Source organism: Sclerotinia sclerotiorum, genomic scaffold, assembly GCF_000146945.2.
Source record: "Sclerotinia sclerotiorum 1980 UF-70 scaffold_7 genomic scaffold, whole genome shotgun sequence".
NCBI lineage: Eukaryota > Fungi > Ascomycota > Leotiomycetes > Helotiales > Sclerotiniaceae > Sclerotinia > Sclerotinia sclerotiorum.
The window spans coordinates 639,143-662,254 of NW_001820829.1; the positions used below are offsets into that span (position 1 = coordinate 639,143).

Genomic DNA, 23,112 nt, shown 5'->3' on the forward strand with positions numbered 1-23,112 from the left:
TGACCTTTCTTTGGTGGCAGAGCTCATAAAGCGACCCGATGCGATTTCGAGTGCAAGGTGAGGTTGAAGACGAGATCGGTATCAATGAATCATGCACGATGGCTTCTGGATTTGGTGCATTACGAGCTTTGTGAAATATAAGCGTGTGTAAAGTTAACCCTATTGTAAGTGCTAGAAATCCTCGGTCTCGATGTCATGACAGGAAATGGATTTGTCCATGGCTAATTTTAGGCCTTGATCCGCATGAATGACATCTATGCATTCTTGGTCGAAGCTATTCTTTTCTTTTTGAATGGCGCCGACACATGGCACGTACTACTTGTGGTGCTGATGGAGAACGGAGCATAACCTTCAATGAGAGGAGGTCGATACCATGTGCAATTCGACTGTGAAGGCTTTGCAGGTTTTACAGGCTAGAACCAATCAGTGTATCCAATAATTCGTACTAGTCACAGGATATACTAAATATTTAAGTTAAACAGTAAAGCTTATATAAATTGACAACAAACTAAACCGCAATCCTGCAATCCGAACGAACCGAACTTTTGTACTTGACTGATGGTATAATGTAATAATGTAATAATGTAATAATGTAATAATGTAATAATGTAATAATGTAATAATGTAATAATGTAATAATGTAATAATGTAATAATGTAATAATGTAATAATGTAATAATGTAATAATGTAATAATGTAATAATAAATTCTATCCAGTCCAGAGGTCCGAATGTTAATCTGAATTTCCTAACTTTACATTATCTACAGAGTAGTCCGGACAAACTTAACCTTTCATATCGAAAATTCTCTAATATTCCATGATTATCCATCTAGTCAGTAAAATCACAAACTAGCGTCTAGATTGCTGTCTGGATTTTAGACGACAGGACTATTGGATACATTGGAACCAACTCACAGACGAAACAAATCGTGGCTTAGTTCGTGGCGTAAGATGAGAGGGAAGGTGCAAAGAATACTTGATGGCTATGCTATTGAACTACAGAAACCTTGAATGTATATGTGGCGAGAGCATGTGCAAGCGACGGCGACTATGATATCAACTCGCCAAATGAAACACAAAGTCTCTCTTTCATTCCCATATAGGCCATTATCTAATATAGATATAAAGATTAGGCTTTCCTTTTGCTATCTTATGGCAAGTAATTCTTTTCTCTATTCAAATCGCTTCTAAATATCACTTGAACCTATTCTCTATCTGCATCTCCTACGATCACCAGTACTAGGAAGAGCTTACAGTCTTTTCAACTCACACACGCGTTGACTACCGCCATAAAAAGTATTAGTATCGATAGTGCAGCAAGACTAATTTATAGTTGCTTCCTCATGATCAATCAGAAGCTCTTCAAAATCGCCCACAATTCCCAAGAATCCCGAACTACCTTCTCGAACATTTTGTACGTAGTAAGTAAGGAAGGTAAAATTATATTCCGGACATCCCACCTCATCTTTGTAACCGATGAATAATCCCATTGCCGACGTTACATCCCAATGCGAATAGAATAAAAAAGACCACTTCCATCTTCTCTACTCCGTATGCATATTACTAATCTTCCACCGATCTATCTGGGGGATCAACTAGTCTCACCGATATGTACAGTACCATATCTCGCTTCCCAAGTTCCCACACCCACACATACTCTGTACATACTATAGAAATAATAAGCGGTGCAAGGTCGAACGGTGTCTAGCGCGTCCAGAAATCAGGGATAATCTTAGATCCAAGACGAAGCTTGAAAGTTTGATTAAAGCTTAATAATAATCGATAAAGAGAAAAGGTTAAATAAAACTCTAAATTTCACCGTTGGTATTTTTTGGTGCGCTATTGGTTGATGTCCGGTCCGAATGTCGGTGGGGTGTTCAGGGTTTACTTCGATGGTGTTATGCAGGTACGGAGAATGTCTTGGATGCGTATAGTGGCATTTACTCAGTGACCTGCTTGTAGTTTACGTTCTGTTGGCCCGAGAACTCGCGTTCGTTCTCAAGGTGTCCTTCTCAGTATGGAGTGTAGGAATGATTAGTGATAAACTGAGTGAACGTTATTTGTATGCTTGCAAAATTGGTTGAGAGATGTGAGGGTAGGATGTGACGGCGTGGAAAGCAATGTGTGATGAGAGTGGTGATTACATACGAGGATACTGAGAATGAAAGGGAAACCTGAAATCAAAACGCAATAATGATGATAACGTATCCAAAGAGTGATGATAAAACGAGGTCAAGATTTCACATTGGGAGAAAAAATAGATACATTGTACCTCAGACAATATTGTACAAATTTCTAACATTAAATTTCGTATCACATCTTCTAGTTAAACAAGCAACAAAACAACCATTAGTTCACATCATCCCTCTATACAACATCCATCACACATCATCCTTCACATAAGAAACTAACACTATCCCCTAGTTAAATCCCTTAGGAGTGTTGTTGCAAGTAACATCCAAAACTGATGTGTCAACATTGAGACAGTAAGCCTCATCTGTTCCCTTTGGACTTGTTACATTAATGTCGGTTGCCACAATGTTGTTGCAAACCGAAGAGCTGGAGCAGGCGAATGTACCAATCTCAGGGCTGTACTTCTTGCTGGTGGTACCGGTGAAGTGCTTAAAGACAATGTCGGTGATAGTAAGAGCAGATGGGTATTCGAGACAGAGGGTGAGGTTCTTTTGACCGTAGCATTGGTCAATCTCAATAGCGTAGTCGACGTTGTCGACGTGCATTGTGTCGTAGGTAATGTTTTGGACTCTGCCACTACCACCGCCTCCTATGGGTTTGTTAGTTACATATTGACTTTGAATCCGAAAAGGAGAAGATATTTACCTTGGAGATCACCACTGAGAGCTGATGCGGTGTTAGGCCAAGCCTTAATACGTGCACCGTCGCTGGCGTTGGTCAATGTGGCATTGTAGACGTATACGTTTTCGACGATGTCGAACTCTCCAGCATATTGACCGAGGGATCCAACAGAGATACCGTGGGAGCCGTTGCAGGCAAGATTTTGAACTAAGATGTTGGTACTGTTTGGCTTGAAAGAAACACAATCTAGAACCTGGTAAGCAAAATTTTCCAAGACTGGATGAAAGGGTATTTACCATCTCCGTTGTTGATGTCAGAGTTCTGGATAACGATGTTGTCACATCGGTAAGTATCCCATCCATCGGTGTTCTTTGCAGGGTTTTTGCTCGAGCTTCCACCGGAGATGTTGATGTTGTTGTACACAACATTGCTCGAGTTTGCAATGAAGTTGTAGTATTGTGGGGAGTAACGAAGAACCAAATCGGTCAAGATGGAGTCTTTAAGTCCATCAATTCCGATGAGAACTGGTCTGAGTGCATAAATGTCCTCGGCATAAAGGTCATACCAGACTTGACCGTTTCCGTTAAGAGTTCCACCTCCGTAGATGAAAACGTCCTCTCCTCCGAGTTTGAAGAATGAGGTAGCGTTTTGGAAGACGAATGGGAAGGAATTGGCCTGCCAATAGGTCGTGTCGTTCGAGAAGAGAAGTTCTCCCTGAATGTCTGGAAAATCCATTAGCAAAAAAGTACATCAATGCGTCGGCGTTAGAAAGTGGCATACCAAGATCAATGTGCTGAAGGAAAGTCCAGTCCATGGCCGTGCCAATTGAGTATGTAACACCCTTGCTGAAAACTACATGGCCACCGTTGTTGCACGAATGAAGTGCACTCATAATGGCTGGAGAGTCATCTTTTCCATTGCCATTGCTTGGCACAACGCAAGTCTTGGTTCTTGCTGCTGGAGCAGGTGGAGCTACGGATGGGTTCATGGGAGAGTATTGGACGACTGGTCTTGTTGATGTTTGCTGCTTTGAGTGAGCTCTACGAGCAACAGCATCTGATGAGTCTGACCCAATTGGGTTTGCAACTGCGACTGCGGCAGTTGCCACTGAAAGAATTGAGCTCAATTGGAAATGCATCTTGAGGTAGGATCCCGTTATTTCGATTGCCCAAGTAGTTTGAATGAAAGCGTAGTACTTTTCTTAGCTATGTTTGGGATCCGGCGCGACTTATATATTGTCTACCTGCGAACTAAGGTGGGCATGCAAACCTTCACATATTGCCAGGGGGGCAGCCAAGGAGCACCTGTTTCTCCGAATTTCTTGCCTTGGCCTGGGCTTTTGATGAAGACGGTGAGTTCCTGCTTGAACCAAGAGCCTGTATATCACCTCATGCTTGGAAACTATGGATAATTCCATCCCCAGATTATCCAAAAAAATGTCCACGGCATTGAAATCCCGCATTAATCTAGAACCACAAATAATTTCAATAAACTTTATTGGTCCATTCCATTTATTCTGGAACAAGAATTCTTCATGCTCCATTTTAGGTTTAATTATTGGTGGAACTCAAGGACGTCCTCCACCGAGCCGGTGAGACGTACCCTTGTGGAACGTTCGACCTATCGCCGAAAGCTGAGGGCCGCAATTGGGCTCGAAAAGGGGTTGCCCCTCGTATTGGTTAGAGCTTTGGATATAAATCGGAACTTCGGAGAATATACACACTTCAAAGTGGAGATTCAAACAGATGAAGCGTATGATGTTAAGTATCACGTGATGTTCTGCACGTGTGACATCCCACTCCGCCTTTTAAGTCAGACTTCACTAAACTTCGGCTTTTAATAAGAGCTTAGATTCTTGGCTGTGATGTGTTTTGATCACTTGATGACAAAAGCATGTCGTTAGATAAGATATCTTTTAGCTAACTAAAAGGAAAGCGGGCCTCCCACTTTCTCGCGGGCAGGAAATTAAGCTTCAGGGGTAGTACTAGTGGAGGTGTCAAGTCAAGTGTTTGCTTTTGACGGAGTTTTCCCAGAGGCTTCAAAGTACAAACTAGTACAAACCCTTTCAATCATCCAAAATTTGGCTGTGAAAAGGGGAGATTATCTTTCATCCTTGCTGAAGATGGCTGGCTGATTTTGGTGGATGCGGCCGACACCGATATATCTTTCATATTCTTCAGTGCCACTACGTATCTCAATTCTCATCTGATCCATCTAATCAAACGGTCAGATGAACCATCCTAGAAATGCGCAGAACTCTGTAGAGCTCGCTGATACACCGATTTATCAAATCCTTACCGTGTAGACCACCTTTCCATGGTAAAAAGTATTGACGGATCTAGTCCGAGTCGCTGAAGGAGTCGATAATTACATATTGCAATTGTGTTGTGACGGGAAATCTGCAGAGCGGCAGAGAACTTTTTCATAGCATTGAAGCCTGCGCTCATGTGTGTCACGGATTGCCTCTGTCGACAGAATGAAGCAAACAGACATATATTGACAGCCCGGCGCCTTTGGTGGGCGTTGAGTCTAAGGCAAGAGACGACAGGGACATGGATATCCAGAAATGCGCCATGTTTTGCAGAAATTTCGAAAATGCCGTTGTGGCTGCCTTCTGCCGGGCCGCTTTCTCGACGATTAGTATGCGGACTTGGCATATTGTTTCTTTCATCATAACCTCGAAGGATACTATCGGAACGAGTTTTCTTTGCCCGCTAGTTAAGGACAAGCCCTCTCCCGTCTTCCTGATCGATCTGGATGCATGTTGAGAAGAGCGAAATCGGCATCTCTACAACTGTGGCTTTCTTTGACATCTGTTCGCAGCACCAAAAGTTTGGAACGTTTGTTTGAGCAGCAATCGGTGCTTATTCTGTTAGAAATATCTTCGTCTTGCTGCATGATGATCGCATGTCTGCAGTCAAAGTTCATACTATAGTTGAAATGTTCTAGTCTCTACCATTGGATCTTGTAACAGATCTCGTCTTTCGTTTGGTCGACACTGTGGGGCGTGGACCAGTAGCCCGGCTGTTGGAGCTGAAGCACGATATGAATGAGCTATTGACTAGCATGTTGTGCTCGAAGAAGTGACCAATTCTTAGAAACAGTCCTATGATTCCAGCGAAGAAGTACCATGGTATATTCATGAACTACCACAAAGAAGAATTTCGACCACGTCCTCAACGTCTTTCAAGCAAGGTGTGGTTACAATCTACGGACATGGACAAGGTCCTCTCGAGACACTAATGATGCCGATGACCGTCTATTGGACTTGGAGAGTGGAGTATGCTGCATGATTATGAGTTTAATGCATGACCTTTGAAGTTACTGGATCGCTGGATAGCGCAATATTTTCCTCCGGCGTGGGGCACCGCATACAATCTAACCAACAGAATCTTTCCAGGATATTGGTGGGGTGGTACATCTCAACCTCATTTTAAACACGGGAAGCTTGGTGGTGTAGGCTATTTCGAGAGACTGATATGCCACACTCTGGGATAGATCACAGGGTGTAAAAGAAGCAACACTAACCAATACTACCTGATCCTGCAAGGCAAAGAAAGGATCGTACTGGGCATAGAGCCGGGGCAGGATAGGATGGGGAACCACTACCCGGACTAAAAGATTGAATTTCTTATGGCAGTCGCACAACATTTTAAAGGTTGAAGAAAGACCAAGAATGTGACCCATCATAATGATTATCAGCTTTGGGATATGCCTACATACAAACGCTCACCATCATTGAGATTTTGCCGCTGGTGCCGTTGATCAAAGAAATTAGAGACTCTTGACATCCTGCGCGAAAAGTTATAGCAAATAGACAACGGGATCGCAGCATAACATCCTAGTACAGACAATAAAACCCCCAGCAATGCAATATTTTGATTACAAACGAAACTTGCATCTATTCGATGTATCGAAACAGTTCTTCCACCCTTACAATACATAACAAACACTTCACTATATTCTCTTCCATTAACCCCTCAATGTTAGTATTGGTTATTGGTGCACATCGGATGAACTTGCATGAACTGTGGATTTTGATTGTCCATGAAGAGTGGGTCGTGATCATCAGGGAGCACTCCTTGGCAATCTTCAAACCTGTAGAGATCGTATGCAGGATTATAGTTTTCCTCTTTGATGACGGGACTGTAAATTCCAGGGCCCTCTGGTGCCGGCGTTGGAGGTGATCTTCGTGGAGATCTCGATACAGAATTAACGTTTGAGGCGTGAAGTTGGCTTCCTGGATACCTTGCCGGTTCTGATCTGGACGATGTTGGAATCATTCGTCTTGGATTTGGATCTTCCCTCCCCCGTTGACGTAATAGCTTTCCTTTGCCATTGGAGTGAAACGAAGATTTTCGCATCGCATTGTAGTTGTGTCGACTTGGAGTGCTTTCTGCTTTGGCGTATTTCTTGCTACCTGTTCCTTTGCGATATCGAGTTGTAGACTGAACTCCACTCTTGATTGCGAAATCTTCCAAAACCCACTCAGTAGACTTTTTGGTTTCTTCTCCAGGAATCTTTCTTTCCGTTTTTTTGAACGCCTACATCGAACATGTCAGCCTCAGTGAATCACAAAACATACTTAATCATAGAATCTTACAGCGTTCATTGATAGGTTGTGACGAATGCTGTTCATCCAACCTTTGGTGTCCGAACTCCCTTTAGTAGTGTTCTCTCGGAACCAACGATATATTTCCTGTAGAACCATAGAATGGCCTGGCGCACTCATCAGTGCTCGATAAATCAATTTTGCGTATGGTTGCTCATCTGCGCCATGACTATCAGCATCGACATCCATAGCCGTAGGCTCGCGCGAGCTTTGCCCATCTTCCTCGGAGCATAAGCTGGAGGGGGATTTAGAGTTAAGGGGCTTGTGCGTTGCATCCATCATGATGCAATCATCAGATCTTGCGCCATGGTCAGCCCTAGATGATACCATGGATCCGACATTGTCGCTAGTATCAAAAGGATATACTGGTAACATCATAGTCGTGTTGGCATAAGGTTGTTGCCATGTAGTTCGAGGGATGTTATCGAAAGCTTTGAGAGAATGTTCTTGTTCAAGACCGGAGAGATCAGTTGGACAATCGTAAGAATAACCATTTCCATCGTCTCTAAATCCAGGAGCTAATGGCGCCTGATGACCCCAAGAATTTAGATTTTGAGGGGCCGGCATTTGGGGCGTTGTAAGGTTGCAGTCATTGTTGGGCATAGGAGATGATGATGAACTAGCCATGAAGTACTGATCTTGAATGATTCGAGGTAGACCGTCAAATGATGGAAATATAGCATCAGCTTGTGATTGTGCTGTCGTCCCAATATTCTCCGAAGTTTGAAAGTCCCAAGGCAAATCGTGATGTTGAGAATTCTGCTGAAAGTGATCGGAATCCATGTTGAAGACCACTTGAAAACAATCTACTCAACTTCGCTGCCAATGATGTGTTTATTGAATGAAGTAATACACTTAGAATGGATTGCTCTATTGTAAGACGATAGTGACTTTCTTCTCGGAGAATTCAAAGAATTGAGATAGCAAAGGACTTCGGGTGTAGTTATTCAAAAAAGAAATCTAGAACATAAGGAGCAGTGGGAACGCTGGGGGCTATGTGACTATGGGCGTAGAGACCTGAAAAGACAAGGCCATAATGCAGGAGAGCGAATGCCAGCACATGGATGCAAGCCTTTGACGTGTGGTGCAAACAGGCTCCCCGGGCAGCAACATTGTGAAGACACTGTGAGCTCTACAATGACCCTTTCTTGAATAGCAATTGCTTGTTGTCTGCTGTAAATAGGTAGGCTGTAGGTCTGCATATCCATGTCATACAGGGAGAGGAAAACGGGAGACTGCATAACGCTAGAGATTGTGCCTAGGAGAAGCATTGTTTGAATTTAAACCTAGAAGGGCATACTAATGTTTCACCGTCAGCCTCGAGCGAGCACAATCACAAATAATTGTCTGGTTTAATTGTTCTTGAATTTATTCTAGAAGGAACACAAAGTTGTTTTTGTCAGAGTTAAGTGGACTATGCCGAAATCAGCCACCCGTAAAACCGTTTCGACCTGCTCAACCAAAAATCCCAATGATTTGCACGAACGAAAGCCGATCCGGATTTTTTCTTCATAATTAACGTCGCAACTACCCATGTTTGAGAAAAAAGGGTTTAGTGCTACGGATCGTTGCCAGCAGTCCGAAATCACTGCTAATATAACTTTCCAGGAGGGTTATGAGATGAATAGAGGACGTTGATAACCTCAACTGCATTTCCAGGGGTTAATGCTTCTCTTATGCATCGAATCGTTGCCGTCATGTAGGTAGTATTATTTTTGACGGATGTACAAAGTTGCTTTGTGTGACATAACACACGTGGAAGAAATCTGGAGAGGTTTATATGTGAGCTCAATGATTGCTAAAGAGAAACCCAACCGATTTGATCTTTACCAAACTCTGGTATATTCTCCCACCTCCATGACTTCTGCATCTCCTAAAGATGGGATCATCTGCTCCTTCAATGATCGGCAATGAAGGACCCCTATTACATTGATAATTACCAAACTCCAGTATATCCTTCCACTTCCCACCTCCATAACCTTCGCACTTCTTACAGACAGAATCATTTATTCCTTCAAAGATTACCTAAGAAGAACTTCCACCACATTGATGTCTGCGAAACTCCAATGTATCCAGATAGTATTGGAATATCTAAACTATGTAGAATATTGAATTATATTCTAACACTCAAAGAACTTCAATTATTGAAAGCTTAAATCTAGTCTGCCAGTTCGGACGATTGGACACCCTGACCGTGCATAGATTGCTTTCCGGAGTTCGGCGAGAAGGTTCATTGTTTGGGAGTGGTACTATATTTAATTCATCATCAGCAAGTTTTTCTCCCCCAAAAGAATAAAAAAATTGATTATCCACACTTGATGGAGGATCACTAGGAACAACATGCGAGAGTCATTTCGTGAAGCCATTGTGTGTTGAAAGATTATGAAACACAATAAATAAACACTTACCATAAATAAATATTTGGATTGTTCCTTGATAAGTGGAATAAATCAAATTTAAAGTTCTGTATGAGAATAAAAAAAATACGTGAAGATTATGTCTAAAAAGTAAGATTAGGGCATAGCCGTAGAATAGTGTATGACGACTATGTTAACCCAGTGGCATCCGTTCTTGCCTGGCTCTAAAAAACCACCCAAGACGATATGATGAGTCAAGAAGGAATCCTCCGAATCGTGATTATTTTCGGTAGTATATCTGAATGATGATAAATTAGCTTGGGTTGAAGGGTGGTAGGTGTTGTGATGACTGTCACTAACCTTTTTGAACTGGAAGTGTAACTGAAGAATACCCTGTCATTGAGTGAGCACATTAGCTAGGGAACCAGCTTCAAAGATACTTTGTGGTTTTGAGATTGTCACTACACGACGAGTAGACAAGATACAGGACACTGAAACATTGAAGCCACAACACATACCTTGTCGAAACTACTACGAAAGCCACGATCCCTTTTCGCAGAATAATCCCATTCTTTATCAACAATACGGAAGGCAATATCCTCATAAGGGGGTCCAGCTATGAAGCGAATCAGACATGTATCCTCCTCTCCAGCAGCTGCAAATGACTCTCCTCTCTTTCGACCATGTTCACGAATAATTCGAAATGTTGGAGCCTTAGCTTTGTCTATGAGATCCGGATAAAATATGTTAAATTTGTAACCTTGGACGACTTTTGGTGGAGGATTATCATGATCGTAATGGGTTTGATTGTATTTGTTCCACTCGTAGCCCATTTGCACTCGATTGAAATAACGCGGTTTTCTTGGCCTGTATTTGTCTGCCCATTGAGGAGCCGAAGTCGTTGTAAGGCTTTCCTCCGCCGCGAAGATTTCCTCATTCTCATTCACACCCCGTGCCACCTCTCTGTCGTACAATGCTTTTGTAGCTTGAGAGAAATCTTCAGTGACTACAGCGGAAAAGCGCTGTGTCCCTGGAGGTGCATTGCTGATAGATGTGCTTGGTTTGCTGACAGAGCTGGGCAGACTCTTTTCGGAGGCAACTGGACGTGAAGGTACATAACCTAACTTTAAGACTTTGCGCCGCTCTGCCACGACCTTTTTGAGGAAATCAGATTCGTCAACAATCTCGCCTGATTTGTCTTCAGTCCGTAGTTTGAGTAACGGTTCCGGGTCGTGCTTCTCTGAATAGACAAAGTGAGGCTGACGACGAGGTGTTTGCGCGGCGATTGAATTTTGTCTGTCAGACCCTTCTTCAACCACTGGTGCTGGACCAGATAACAGTTCTTGTAACTTCTTTTGAACACCTTCTGCAGCTTCCTTTTGTTCTTTTCGTAAGGCGTCAAGTCGAGCATCCAGCACAGATTGATATACCTTCTTTAATTTAGCCTTTGCCTTCCAGATCAATAAACTCTTCAAGAGTTGTTCCCAGTAATCTGTATCTATTGGTTCGTTCGAGCGGAGCTTTGCTCTAATTTGCCCTTCCAAACTTTCGAGTTGCCCATACGTTTTTGGTCCCAGAAGTTTGTCCACATCTGCAGCAACAGAGCTTACAGCACGTTCATCAGGACCCAGAGGCTTTAATTTCTGGCGACGATCATTGCAAATGATTTGCATCGTCTTCCAATAATCCTGGTTCTTTTTGTTGTTCTCCAAAGCAATGTAAGAATTAATGTCGGCTTCCAATTCTCCTAGTTGCGCATCGTTAAGACCTTCGAAAATACCCTCTGGATCTACCACATCTAACTGAACCTCTTCTTCATCGGCGTCAAGGAGATCTCTATCGGGATCTATCACTCGAAGAATAACTGCTAGCCAATCAATTGGTTTCGCTCGTCCTTCTCTAACTCGAATATCTGCCTTCTTCTTTGCTTGTTTTAGAACAAAAGTATCCTCTTCTGCTACCCATTTCTTTGATTGTTCGTCTTCGAGACTCTGGTTGTTTCGATAAGGTCTGGAACTGGAGTTGCCTGCTGGTCGTTGTGGTTTGGTAATTCGATTGGTTTCGTCGCGACGTGGAGATGTGATATCTCTTGCCCGAGGTGCGCGGCCTTCCAACATAGCTCTTCGTCCAGGATCCATGGTGCCAAATTGATAAATTTGGTAACTTTGAGAGTATGGGATTCGTACTTAGGTATTCATTTACTTTGACGCGCTCTAGTAACAATTATTTTCTGCCTCAGGCTTATAAAGAGCAGGTAGTCACGTTATGACCTTAGTGTGCATTGGCGTGAACCCCGCGTGACCCACTATCAGGAGCTTCAAACCTGTGGAGACATGTACATCAAGCCCAGAAGAATATTCAACAACTAAGTACTAGGTATGGCATTCAGCGAACTAGAAGTTACTCACTTTATCCCAAATAGAACGCCGATAACGAATCCTCCATACGATCACCTCTCACACTACAAACAAAGACAGCTTCCAGCATACCCAACAACCTTCTCAAAACCCCATCATCTCCAAGCTAACAAGACTAACAAAACTCTTCATCATTGACACTATTTCAGATCTATTAATTACCTAGGTAGTAATAGTACTAGTAGTCCTATACCCATTTTAATTTTTATTGTTCGTATCTTACAATATATTATAATATCATAATTCAGTTGAGACTAGTGCTATAGGGTAATCTTATGTTTTACGGGGAGAAGATAGGTATTCAATATCAGTTTTTTGCACTTCCGACACTTAAAGGAGGAATAGTTGGGGTAGGTTAATACTCATATCCCATGCACGATAAACGAAAAATGGGGTTCAACGCCGAAAACTTTGTGGTCTTCATTCTCTTTATGTGGTAGTTGTAGAATATTGTCTCATCATCTCATTATCTCTATCTTTGCACTATATTTTAGACTTTCCTCGAAGATAATTGGTACTCAATATACATTGGGATTAAGGAGACGAAGCGAGAATGCGATCGTTAGTGCTCCTTAGGTCACGGAATACCGATATAATCACATTTCAAACATCCTGAAATATGTTCTCCTACACCATGGTCTTTGAATTTCTTTTCATGGAAAACCCTTGAAAATTTTAGAAAATCTTACTCTCATGACAATGCAAAATAGGAATCTTTATAATACACTCAGTCTACCTCCTTTCCACAAGGCCGTCTTTCTTACACCCTATCATTGATCCCCAAGAGTCTCGAATCTACACCACCCTAATCCTCCAAAGGTGGAAACTTTCTCAAAAAATGACTTGGACATTCATAACCCCCTGGATTCTTGTCCAAATACTTCTGATGATATGTCTCTGCATCCCACCACTCACCCGCCTTCAGGACTTCCGTAACCACCTTCCCTTTCCACCATTTCTCATTAACCTGCTTGGTAATTTCACGCGCTTCTTTCTCTTGTTCTTCATTATGATAGAAAATCCCAGAGCGATACTGTGAACCTGTGTCTGGTCCCTGGCGGTCCGCAGTTGTAGGATCATGCATGCGATAGAAATAAGTTATTAATTGGCGGTAGGTGATTTGTGAGGGATCATAGTGGATCTGTAGAGCCTCTGCGTCTGTAAAGATGTTAAAAAATCAAATGATTGGAGATTGAAGAATCAGATAGAACATACGACCAGTGTTACCCGAACACACAGCTCTGTAATTAGGATTCTCGGTATCACCTCCAATATATCCCACTCGTGCATCGTATAAACCTTTCCCGCTAAATTCTTTGCGATACATGTGTTCGACGCCCCAGAAACAGCCTGCGGCAATGGTGCATTTTTGCGCGGATTCCGGGACGGAGATTTGGGATGCGCCGGCGGGAGTTACGGAGAGAGAAGATGAGGATGTGAATGGCCGAATAAGACGGTTGAGGAAGTTGGGTATGGCTGCCATTATTGTGAGGAAAATGAGGAGGAGGAAAAGTTTAAGAGAGATAGGTTGGGAAGGCAGATTGTAGGATTTGAGACTATTTCGAGATCTCTCTGCTGTGACTTTTGTGAAGTTTATCCGGGCTTGATGAATGAATCTTTACTGAAACTTTTTATGTGCTTTTGCAAAGACAATCGAGGATAAAAGTATCAATATAAGGAAATCTGAAGTGGCAATTGTATCAAGTCGTCATGATCGATGGAGGGGTTAAACAATTTAAAAGCTTGGACCATATTCAATGAGGTTAAATCTGACAAATCAATAATTTATCCAATGGAAGAGCTTAGAAGCTTCAATTGATTTCACATGCGAGAGCAAAAAAGATAGCTGTGCTGTATACTCCGTAAGCACGCAATTATTCCTAATCTTATGGCAACCTTCCTTTTATGGCTGACCGCAATGAAATTTGATTCCAATGACAACTCCGTGAATATCCTTAAGATCTAAATAGGCATGCGAAATGGAATCAGGATAACCTCAATGAGAAATTGAGAATATCCACGAGCCTAAGCTCCGCCCAGCTGAACTAGAACAGAGGAGTGCTAGAGCAGAGGAGTGAAAAGGTAAAAAGAGCACTCAACATCTCTAGCCACATACGTCAAGATATCGTACCACCCAACTTCCCAGGTGATCGATCAGCTCTTTAAACACAACGTTCCCCTCTCGGAAAGCTACATGTTGATACGAAGAAGACGTTTCTTACGATGCCCATGCCAACACGAGACCCAAGTATCACAAACACACGCCACATGCAAAAAGCCTCACTCCGATCTCGCCATGACGGTTTCTCCTCCATCAGCGCAGTAGCTTTCCGCTTTGTCAAATTGTTCATGTGGTGAAACGCAACGGGGGTTGAAAAAATTAGAGTTCATGCAAGAGCTATCGAAGAAGATGAAACGAAGCGATAATAGCACTTGGGGGGACACGGTGCGCAGGTTCGCATTATCATTTCCACATGGCATGCTAAAGAAACGGGTATTGACATTAATGAGGTAATAATCTCCATCAGACCAGGAACGGTCCGAATCGAACTTTCTTATGAGTTCCTGCAGATCTCCTTTAATGTCTTTTGGTTGCTTTGGTTGCGAATGGATTAACCAATGAAACTACACATTATTAGATTGGACAAAAGCACTTGAAACATTTCTTCTCGTGCGGGAGAATTCTTCTGCTCTAGAGTCATTTGAAACATCATGGACGGGGATATTTTCCAAATAGGTACTTTGATTGTAAGAAGAAAGGTAATTCCGTACAGTATTGAAGCTCCTCTTTTCGAAAATGGGCAAATTGCTGGTTGGGGTCTGAACGGATATGTATACTGAATGGGGGAGTGGGATGAACGTTACATGTCGATGCGCATGGAAACGCATGGGAACATGATCTCAATGTAGTATCACTTCAAACGGTTCTTATGATTGATATCTGATGATATAAGGAGATGGTGGGTAAAAGGTCTATTTCTGATGTTGCACCAAGCCCTTTATTGGTTTGGAGGTACACCAGTAATAAAAATAGGTGATTTGATGCGGCGCATGAATTATTTAAAGCTCGTCGTCCCCGCGGAAGCATATATTAGTGGACGAGAAATCTTCATCCTCAGGTACGATAACATGGCTAGTAGGTACCAATAATATGCATGCGGAGGGAAAAAACCCAATCATATCTTTTAATCTCTGATCTACTCTGCCTGCTATATGCATGAACGCTCAAATATTCCCGATATTCCAATCGCGGACAATAATGTAATAATTAAGTCTTATTATTTCGTATCATCTGGTAGGATTACCGGTAGAAAGCCTCGGCAGGAGTACAGTATATATGTAAGGCTGAAGAACAACTGGCTTCAAGCTTCTAGAAGATGGAATGGAAGATGCCAATCTATTTTTTTATTTTTTTTTGAGCGATACATGCATGGTAAGCGATTCAGGCTTACTTTGGTACGTACAGGCGGGCCATGGATAGGCTTGTGATGGATGATGGATCCCTGGATTCTGAATTCATTCGCTCGATTTTGCAAGTCTCACCGCGAGATGCTTCAAACTTGAACGAGCTGGAGATTGATGGTGGGAGGATGGGATAGGATATTATAGGCAGTGAAGGGTGAGGAGAAGTTTTTAAGAGAGGCGAATATTTCATTTATTTCATATACTGTACTTTACATACCTAGGTAGCTAGTATGTATGTATGTGTATGGACCTATTAAGGATGATGATACTCATCTGAGTTACAAGTATGTATGACAGGGTTAAAGAATAGGAACAGAGATGGTACCGGTATTTGCCTACTTCCCTCCATCACTCTTTTATTCTCTATTGATTTGTTTATATAAATACAGCTTAACTTTAATAAGGATCTAGGTAATATTGTGAAATGAAATAGAGTACAGTCAGTACCTTTAACTTGATGTATCTTATCACTTAGTACCTGTAGCTACTACTGATCTATGCCAGGGAATCCATGGAATGAATAGAAATTGCTCCATATCTCATTCCCTCCCTCCTGTAACAATCTACTGCGTACACCGCATTCCCCACGGAAGGCCTAACAGTACTAAGGTTAATGAATCATGATGCTTGAAAAAAAGAAGCGAGGAAAATCGTCATAGCGCGCAACAGCCCACCACAAAAAGCAACCGAGAAAAATTACAGTGCAGTGCCAATTTGTGTCTCCCACCATTCGCCCACTACCGATATTGTTCTATGGATGTCTAGGGAGGTAGGTAGTTGTTGTAGCTGTGGTAGCTGTTGTATTGTATCCTCCTTACTGATGAAGGGGATTTCGCAAAGGAAAAGGACATATCTCTCTCCCCCTTTCTCCCTTTTCCCCCCACACCCAACTCTTAATTGCTCAAAGTCAAAATATTCCCCCAAGTACTGGGAGACTTTAAAGGGTCGTCTCGTGCTAAGAAAAGCCACCGAATGCTCCATTTCGAAGCTCGACGATCATATTGCGCTCCGTGCATTTATACTTCCATTCAGAGTGCTACGGTAGAGGTCTTGTATTTCCTTCACCGTGATTATTATTATTATTGTACATGATTGTGATTTCTATTTCTCACCTCATATTCTACTCTCTATCATCTTGTCGTGCATTGTCAGCTTTCATTGAGGAAAAAAACTCTTGAAAAGAGGAACCTTCCCTTACCCCTCCAATTATATGATCTAGGAATGAAATAGTAAGCCCATCTATCTATTCTGACACATTGTGCAGCTTATCCACCCAGCGTCTTGGACTTCTTTTATATATCCAATGCCTTTATAATATATGTAATAGCTGACTGAGTAATTCACAGATTTGTCGCACGATACTTTCACCCGTTATATTATCTGCAAACAAAGAACTTTTCGATTTGAACTAAACCCTCTGTACATATCGCAATCCCCTCACGAGAACATTTACAACCTGAGCTGCCCATCCACGAATTTCCTTGACCTCCCTCTTTGCCCTGTGGTGTTCGAAACTGGTGAACTTGCGAATTGCATAGCGAAATCTCTCACAAGTAATCGAAACCGTTTTAATATTGCCCACATTGGCAAATCTACATGCAGAACGGCCACTAGGCCGCAAGGTACCCACATGAGCTTCTGCGAAATCGTAGCTTGCTAAATACACATACAACATCATGAGTAGGAGTCGACGGGGAGCTGGCCCTTTCAGGGCCAATGGCGCACCTATTCCAGACTCATTATCCTTGATCCGATCATTCAATATTGAAACCAATCCCACTCGACCAGTACGACCTTCTCCCCTCACAGCTTCGACAATCCCGGATATGCCACTCGACCTTCTCGATCGAATACGCTCCTTTCCTCTTTTCCTTTCGGCTCCTGATTCATTCCTTGCGGCAATCGGAAAACATCTTCGTCCGCAGGTTCATTCACCTCATGATCATATATTGACCGAAGGAGATGATGCAAAAGCAATGTACTGGTTGGTACGTGGGGCTGTTGCGGTCACATCCCGAGATGGAGAAGCTACATACGCAGAGTTAAGGCCTGGTGCTTTCTTTGGTGAAATTGGAATTTTAATGGATGTACCTCGGACTGCGACAATTATAGCAAGAACGAAGTGTTTATTGGTGGTGTTGAAGAAAGAAGATTTGAGAGCTGAGCTCCCAAACTTTCCAGAGATGAAACAAGCGATTATGGAAGAGGCACAAGAGAGATTGACTATTCTTAATAAAAAGAGAAGGGAAGGTGGGTTTGGCCCAAAACTGGTTTCAACTGAGCTTGTTTCCAGAGGTGGAAAGCTTGCACGAGAAGCTGCGCCAGGTGAAGTTTCTACTGGCGAGGTAGGGGTCATCGAGAATGGAACGGTCATCAATAAGAAAAAGCGAAAATCTCCAAGTCCAGGCATAATCGATGATCCTTCGGTTGGCAGTGCGCTGGGTAGTGGATTGGTTAATGTCAGGAAAACACTCAAGGAGTTACCTTTATTCTCAACTTTACCGCCAGAAATACTTCACTTTCTTGGTTTGAGTGCCACGCCAAAGGCATACCCACCATTTACGGATATCATCGTACAAGGTTCGACTGGCAATGAGATTTATTTCATTGTGAGAGGTGAAGCAGAAGTCATACACGAAAGTTCCAATGGACATAATGGACAAGTACCTCAAGGATCAAATGGATCATACATAAGACCAAGATTAAAAGCTGGGCAATATTTTGGCGAAGTTGTCAGTCTGTCTTTAGCACCGCGGAGGACAGCGACTGTACGCTCCATCACCTCTGTAGAATGTCTGATGATTAGTGGGGAAGTGCTTGAAGAATTATGGAGAAGATGTTCACCAGATATACGGAAACAAGTAGAGGTAACAGCAAAAACTCGAATTGGAAGACCTGAAGACGAAGATGTCATTATGAGTGACGCCAATTCCCCAGCTATCAACGATCTTACCATTAATAACGGCCGTCCTAAACATCAGAGAAGGAAAACATTACCGCAAGTCACATTCACTCCTTCGAAACCTGCAAGTCCTCATAAGCCTAGTCGTGTTGAGGATAATGGGGCAGTGATGGAACCTTTAGATCCAGATCCTTTCCTTAGTGTGGATATGGATAATATGAGGGCGAGATCACGAAGAGGTTCATGGGCACCTCCTCCTCCTGAAACTCCACCGCCGGATGATAGATCCTCTGGTCCGAGAACTAGATCTAGATCTCAAACGCCAACACCTGTTAAACTATCACATACAATCACTCCCCCAGAATCAGCTTTCCGACCAAAAAGGCCTAAAATTTTCGAAAGGCGCCCAAGTCAATTTAGCCAGGGTATATTACCAGATGCAATTTTAATCAATATTTTCTCATTTCTAGACATTTACCAATTGATGAGATTACGACTCGTATCTCTCCATTGGTCAACATTATTAACCTCTTCGCCAAATGTCTGCCAAAACCTTGATCTATCCCTATACAACCGCAAAATCACCAACAAAGCACTCGTTGAATACATTTGTCCGTTTGTTGGGCATCGTGCTCGAAGCGTCGACATTAGCAATTGCTTCCATATAACCGATGAAGGATTTGCTGCAATTTACTCACAATGTGGCCCTAATATCCGAATCTGGAAAATGAAATCAGTCTGGGACATTACTGCCAATGCTGTTTTAGAAATGGCCAACAGCGCCAAAGAACTCGAAGAAATAGACCTCTCCAACTGTCGCAAGGTATCGGATAATCTTCTAGCCCGCATCGTCGGTTGGGTCGTAACCGAACCCATCGCTCCTCAAGCTTCCCTTCGTCAAAAAGCAGGAACGTTCATCCCACCAGTCGGAACTGTCGTCGGATGTTCAAATCTAAAACGTCTCACCCTGTCGTATTGTAAACATGTTACCGATCGATCAATGGCGCATCTTGCAGTTCATGCGCATCAAAGATTACAGAGTATCGATCTCACAAGATGTACGACGATTACCGATAATGGATTTCAGCATTGGAGTATTTACAAATTTGCTAGATTGGAGAAGTTGATTTTGGCGGATTGCACATATTTGACTGATAATGCTATTGTTTACTTAACGAATGCGGCGAAGGGGTTGAAAGAATTAGATTTGGTAGGTTGATCTTTTGTATCTGTCCAGCTTTTCTTACTAACTTAATATCTAGTCATTCTGTTGCGCCCTTTCCGATACAGCAACCGAAGTCCTAAGTCTCGGCTGCCCTCTTCTTCAATCACTCAAACTCTCATTTTGTGGCTCCGCCGTCTCAGACTCCTCACTTCGATCCATAGGTCTCCATCTTCTTGAATTAAAAGAACTTTCAGTTCGAGGTTGTGTAAGAGTTACAGGAGTAGGTGTAGAAGCCGTAGTGGAAGGTTGTAGCAAACTTGAAATTTTCGACGTCAGTCAGTGTAAAAATTTAAAGAATTGGTTAGATAGTGGTGGAATAGAAAGGTGGGCGTCGAGATGGAGTTCTTTACGGACAACTACGACGGGTAGAAGGAGTATGAGGGGTGCTGCTGCTGCTGCTGCTACTGTGGTTAAAAGTCCAGTACCGAGGATGGGAAAGGGAAATTTGGTTTTTTGGGTCGAGAAGAGGAGTGGTCCTGGGGTGGGCTTACGATGATTTGGATTGGATTGGATTGGGTGAATTGGATTTGATGGGATTTGATGGGATTTGATGGGATTTGAGTTGATATGAATTTATATGAATTGATATGAATTGATACGAATAGTTTAATTTTTTCATCAGGAACCAAAATTTTTTGATTAGATGGAAAATAGCGGTCGGTATATGCTAAACTATCTATCATATCATATCATATCACATCATTTCCTGACGAGAGATGAGAGATAAGGAAATGGGTACATATACAGAATATGAGAAGAGAAAAAGAAGAAGAGTGGGATCTCGATATAAATCCTAATGTATGTATGTATAGAAACAGAGTTTATCTATTATCCATTATCCCTCATCCAATTATCTAGTTATTTATCCATCTTTACTCTATTTGATCTGATTAGATCAGATCAGATCGATAGATACCTAGATAGATATATATATATATATATAATATATAGATATACATCTAAGTACCTAGCAGGTTGTAACGATACTGTACTGGAGGCAGCGGCTGCCTGAGGTTTCGTCTGGTTGGTAGTTGTAGGTTAAGGCTTTATCACTGGTATTCACTTGGAAGTGAAGTCGTTACTAGATCAAGGAGAATGTAGGTAAACTAATTGATAACTAAGTTGAGCACGAAGCTCCTAAACTATGAAACTACTCTGACTATATAATGATCGATAAAGGGAGCCCCCAGGAGCTTTCTGGCTCCTCAGGGCTCCTTATCACGTGATTCCTTTTCATCCCAAGACACTAATCCTAATGGTGAATCGTGACAGAGATATTGGTATACAGTAGGTAGACATAGATTAATACAAGTATCGGTATTGATTTTAATATTTTAATATTTTGTTTTTGTTTTTGTTTTTCTCTTTTGTTTTGATTAATATGTTACCTACCTACCCACCCACTAACAGACAAATTCCCAGTAATTTATCCCAAAAGAAGGAGAGGAGAACTGTATAAGAAATAGTCCGTAGACTTTCCTAACCTAACCATCATCCCATCCCATCCCAAAGAGCAGAGCTATTTTTTAATGAAACCTCATCTGCTACATGTGTCCCCGCCGTATCATTCATTTCCTTATTCCTTCCCTGGTGTTATCAAGTCCTAAGGTGACATTCTCCATTTCTCATTATACTCTTCCACAACCAATTCAGTCTACTTCCTCCTACTATTCCACAACCAACCCCACTTTACTTCCTCCTATTATTCTGCATCATCAAAATTTGGACCATCCTAATGAAGATATTCAGGAAATCCAATTCCAAGGAAATACTCTCATTAACCGCATCTCTCCTCATCATACCTCTCTCGGCCATCCTCGCATGTGCCAAAATCTTTTGCACATCATAGAGAGTGAAACCACCAAATACAGCAAGACCTCCCCACAAAAAGATATTTTCAGTGAAAGCTAGAGTTCTAACTGCTGTAGCTGGGAGGACAAGGGGAGCAAATCCGGAAACGGCAACAAGGGCTACTCCTGCGAGGAGAGGTCCACCGAGGTAGAGGTATTTTTCTTGTTTGGCGGTTGCGCCGACGAAAGAGATACTTCCCATCATGGCGACTGTGTAGAGACCTGCACGAGCGATGATGGCGGGTGGCGCCATGAAGAGGAGAGGAGCGATAAATGCGGCTTGAGTTACGTTAAAGCCGGTCCAGAGAGCGTATTTTTGAACATAACTATTACATATTAGTTTCTTGTCTCTCCCATATAAATTCAAAATTCAGAATATCCAACAGTCAATATCAAAAGAGGGGCAAAACTCACTTGCTAGGATCCGTAGCTCTAGTAGCCATCATGGTACCAATACTCAAACCAATACCACCAATCATCACCACCCACGGATTAGTAGCCATCAATCTGTAAATAAAACCACTTTGAAACATTGCGCGCGCAGATAATCCGATGATTCCAATACCGATTCCTGTGTGCATAAATGTGTCATTTAGGTAACTGCGTTCGTATTCGGGCATTCCGCCATCTTCACGGGTTTCGCGGTTGAAAACCTGCGGGACTGTTAGTTTTCTTGTATTTAATTGGATAGGAAGATGATAAAGTTGAGGAGGAAGGAGAAGATATCATACCATATTGATAGCAAATAATGTTCCTGCGAACATAGCACCACCCACGAGTAATTTCTGCATCAAGGTACCATTTGGATTCTGCACAGCAGCTGGCTGTTGCAGATATGTTCTCGATCCTCTAAATGCATTTCGAGCTTTGACAAGAGTACTGGTGGGAGATGTGGTGCGTGAAGTGAAGAAAGAGGTTGTAGGTTTGCTGGAATGAAAAGCTCGCGCGGGGGTGGATCGAAATGCGGTTTTTGAAGCTATAGCCAGCGAGCTGGTTAGTTTGAAAGGTTGGCGCATGGTAAAGGCCATGATCGTGATGCCTTTGTAGTATTATCAATTGATAGTTTCGTAGATATTGCTGGTTGGTTATTTGGTTGTTGATTTTTGATTGCTGTATTGATTGAAATTAATTTATGGATGGCAAAGTTATTTATTTAGGTTGGTGATGTTGACGATGCTTATGACGTTCGGAGTTTGGGTCCGGAGAAAAGAGGGATGCTCAAAGAAAGCTTTGGAAGCGAGTCGGTAATGCCATTGGGTTGTCAATGCCGCCACCAAGTCATAAAGAACAACCTGGACTCATTTCTCGACTCATTTGTTGAATCAATTTACTCCAGCACAGAATTCACCTCAAAATTATACGTGCGCACGTGTTATTCCACCGGACTTGTTATCGAGGTAGGTAAAGTGTATAATATCTCCAGAACTCCAAGTTCAAAGCACGAAACCCTGTATACTCGAATTTTGGAA

At 42.3% G+C, this 23,112-nt stretch overlaps 9 protein-coding genes across 9 annotated transcripts; 1 reads left to right on the forward strand and 8 right to left on the reverse strand.

Moving 5' to 3' along the window:
- Positions 1 to 1,323: 1,323 nt before the first annotated feature.
- On the reverse strand, positions 1,324 to 1,491 carry SS1G_05831 (predicted protein; the record flags this gene model as incomplete). Its single annotated transcript, XM_001592859.1, has 1 exon — positions 1,324 to 1,491. The coding sequence occupies one exon, from the start codon at positions 1,489 to 1,491 to the stop codon at positions 1,324 to 1,326; it is 168 nt and encodes a 55-aa protein (XP_001592909.1).
- Positions 1,492 to 2,421: 930 nt separating this feature from the next.
- Positions 2,422 to 3,953, reverse strand: SS1G_05832 (hypothetical protein; the record flags this gene model as incomplete). Its single annotated transcript, XM_001592860.1, has 4 exons — positions 2,422 to 2,783; positions 2,840 to 3,061; positions 3,112 to 3,537; positions 3,596 to 3,953. The coding sequence occupies 4 exons, from the start codon at positions 3,951 to 3,953 to the stop codon at positions 2,422 to 2,424; spliced, it is 1,368 nt and encodes a 455-aa protein (XP_001592910.1).
- Positions 3,954 to 4,780: 827 nt separating this feature from the next.
- SS1G_05833 (predicted protein) lies at positions 4,781 to 5,472 on the reverse strand (the record flags this gene model as incomplete). Its single annotated transcript, XM_001592861.1, has 2 exons — positions 4,781 to 4,799; positions 5,114 to 5,472. 2 exons carry the CDS (start codon positions 5,470 to 5,472, stop codon positions 4,781 to 4,783), a joined length of 378 nt encoding a protein of 125 aa, XP_001592911.1.
- Positions 5,473 to 6,801: 1,329 nt separating this feature from the next.
- SS1G_05834 (hypothetical protein) lies at positions 6,802 to 8,210 on the reverse strand (the record flags this gene model as incomplete). The annotated part of the gene is made up of 2 exons (XM_001592862.1): positions 6,802 to 7,359; positions 7,419 to 8,210. The coding sequence occupies 2 exons, from the start codon at positions 8,208 to 8,210 to the stop codon at positions 6,802 to 6,804; spliced, it is 1,350 nt and encodes a 449-aa protein (XP_001592912.1).
- Positions 8,211 to 9,452: 1,242 nt separating this feature from the next.
- On the reverse strand, positions 9,453 to 11,922 carry SS1G_05835 (hypothetical protein; the record flags this gene model as incomplete). Its single annotated transcript, XM_001592863.1, has 3 exons — positions 9,453 to 9,518; positions 10,145 to 10,177; positions 10,303 to 11,922. 3 exons carry the CDS (start codon positions 11,920 to 11,922, stop codon positions 9,453 to 9,455), a joined length of 1,719 nt encoding a protein of 572 aa, XP_001592913.1.
- A 1,084-nt stretch (positions 11,923 to 13,006) lies between these two features.
- SS1G_05836 (hypothetical protein) lies at positions 13,007 to 13,684 on the reverse strand (the record flags this gene model as incomplete). Its single annotated transcript, XM_001592864.1, has 2 exons — positions 13,007 to 13,359; positions 13,417 to 13,684. 2 exons carry the CDS (start codon positions 13,682 to 13,684, stop codon positions 13,007 to 13,009), a joined length of 621 nt encoding a protein of 206 aa, XP_001592914.1.
- A 2,477-nt stretch (positions 13,685 to 16,161) lies between these two features.
- On the reverse strand, positions 16,162 to 16,647 carry SS1G_05837 (predicted protein; the record flags this gene model as incomplete). Its single annotated transcript, XM_001592865.1, has 2 exons — positions 16,162 to 16,261; positions 16,367 to 16,647. 2 exons carry the CDS (start codon positions 16,645 to 16,647, stop codon positions 16,162 to 16,164), a joined length of 381 nt encoding a protein of 126 aa, XP_001592915.1.
- Positions 16,648 to 17,342: 695 nt separating this feature from the next.
- Positions 17,343 to 20,289, forward strand: SS1G_05838 (hypothetical protein; the record flags this gene model as incomplete). Its single annotated transcript, XM_001592866.1, has 3 exons — positions 17,343 to 18,993; positions 19,306 to 19,778; positions 19,831 to 20,289. The coding sequence occupies 3 exons, from the start codon at positions 17,343 to 17,345 to the stop codon at positions 20,287 to 20,289; spliced, it is 2,583 nt and encodes an 860-aa protein (XP_001592916.1).
- Positions 20,290 to 21,482: 1,193 nt separating this feature from the next.
- Positions 21,483 to 22,671, reverse strand: SS1G_05839 (hypothetical protein; the record flags this gene model as incomplete). The annotated part of the gene is made up of 3 exons (XM_001592867.1): positions 21,483 to 21,969; positions 22,058 to 22,296; positions 22,375 to 22,671. The coding sequence occupies 3 exons, from the start codon at positions 22,669 to 22,671 to the stop codon at positions 21,483 to 21,485; spliced, it is 1,023 nt and encodes a 340-aa protein (XP_001592917.1).
- Between the last annotated feature and the right edge of the window lie 441 nt (positions 22,672 to 23,112).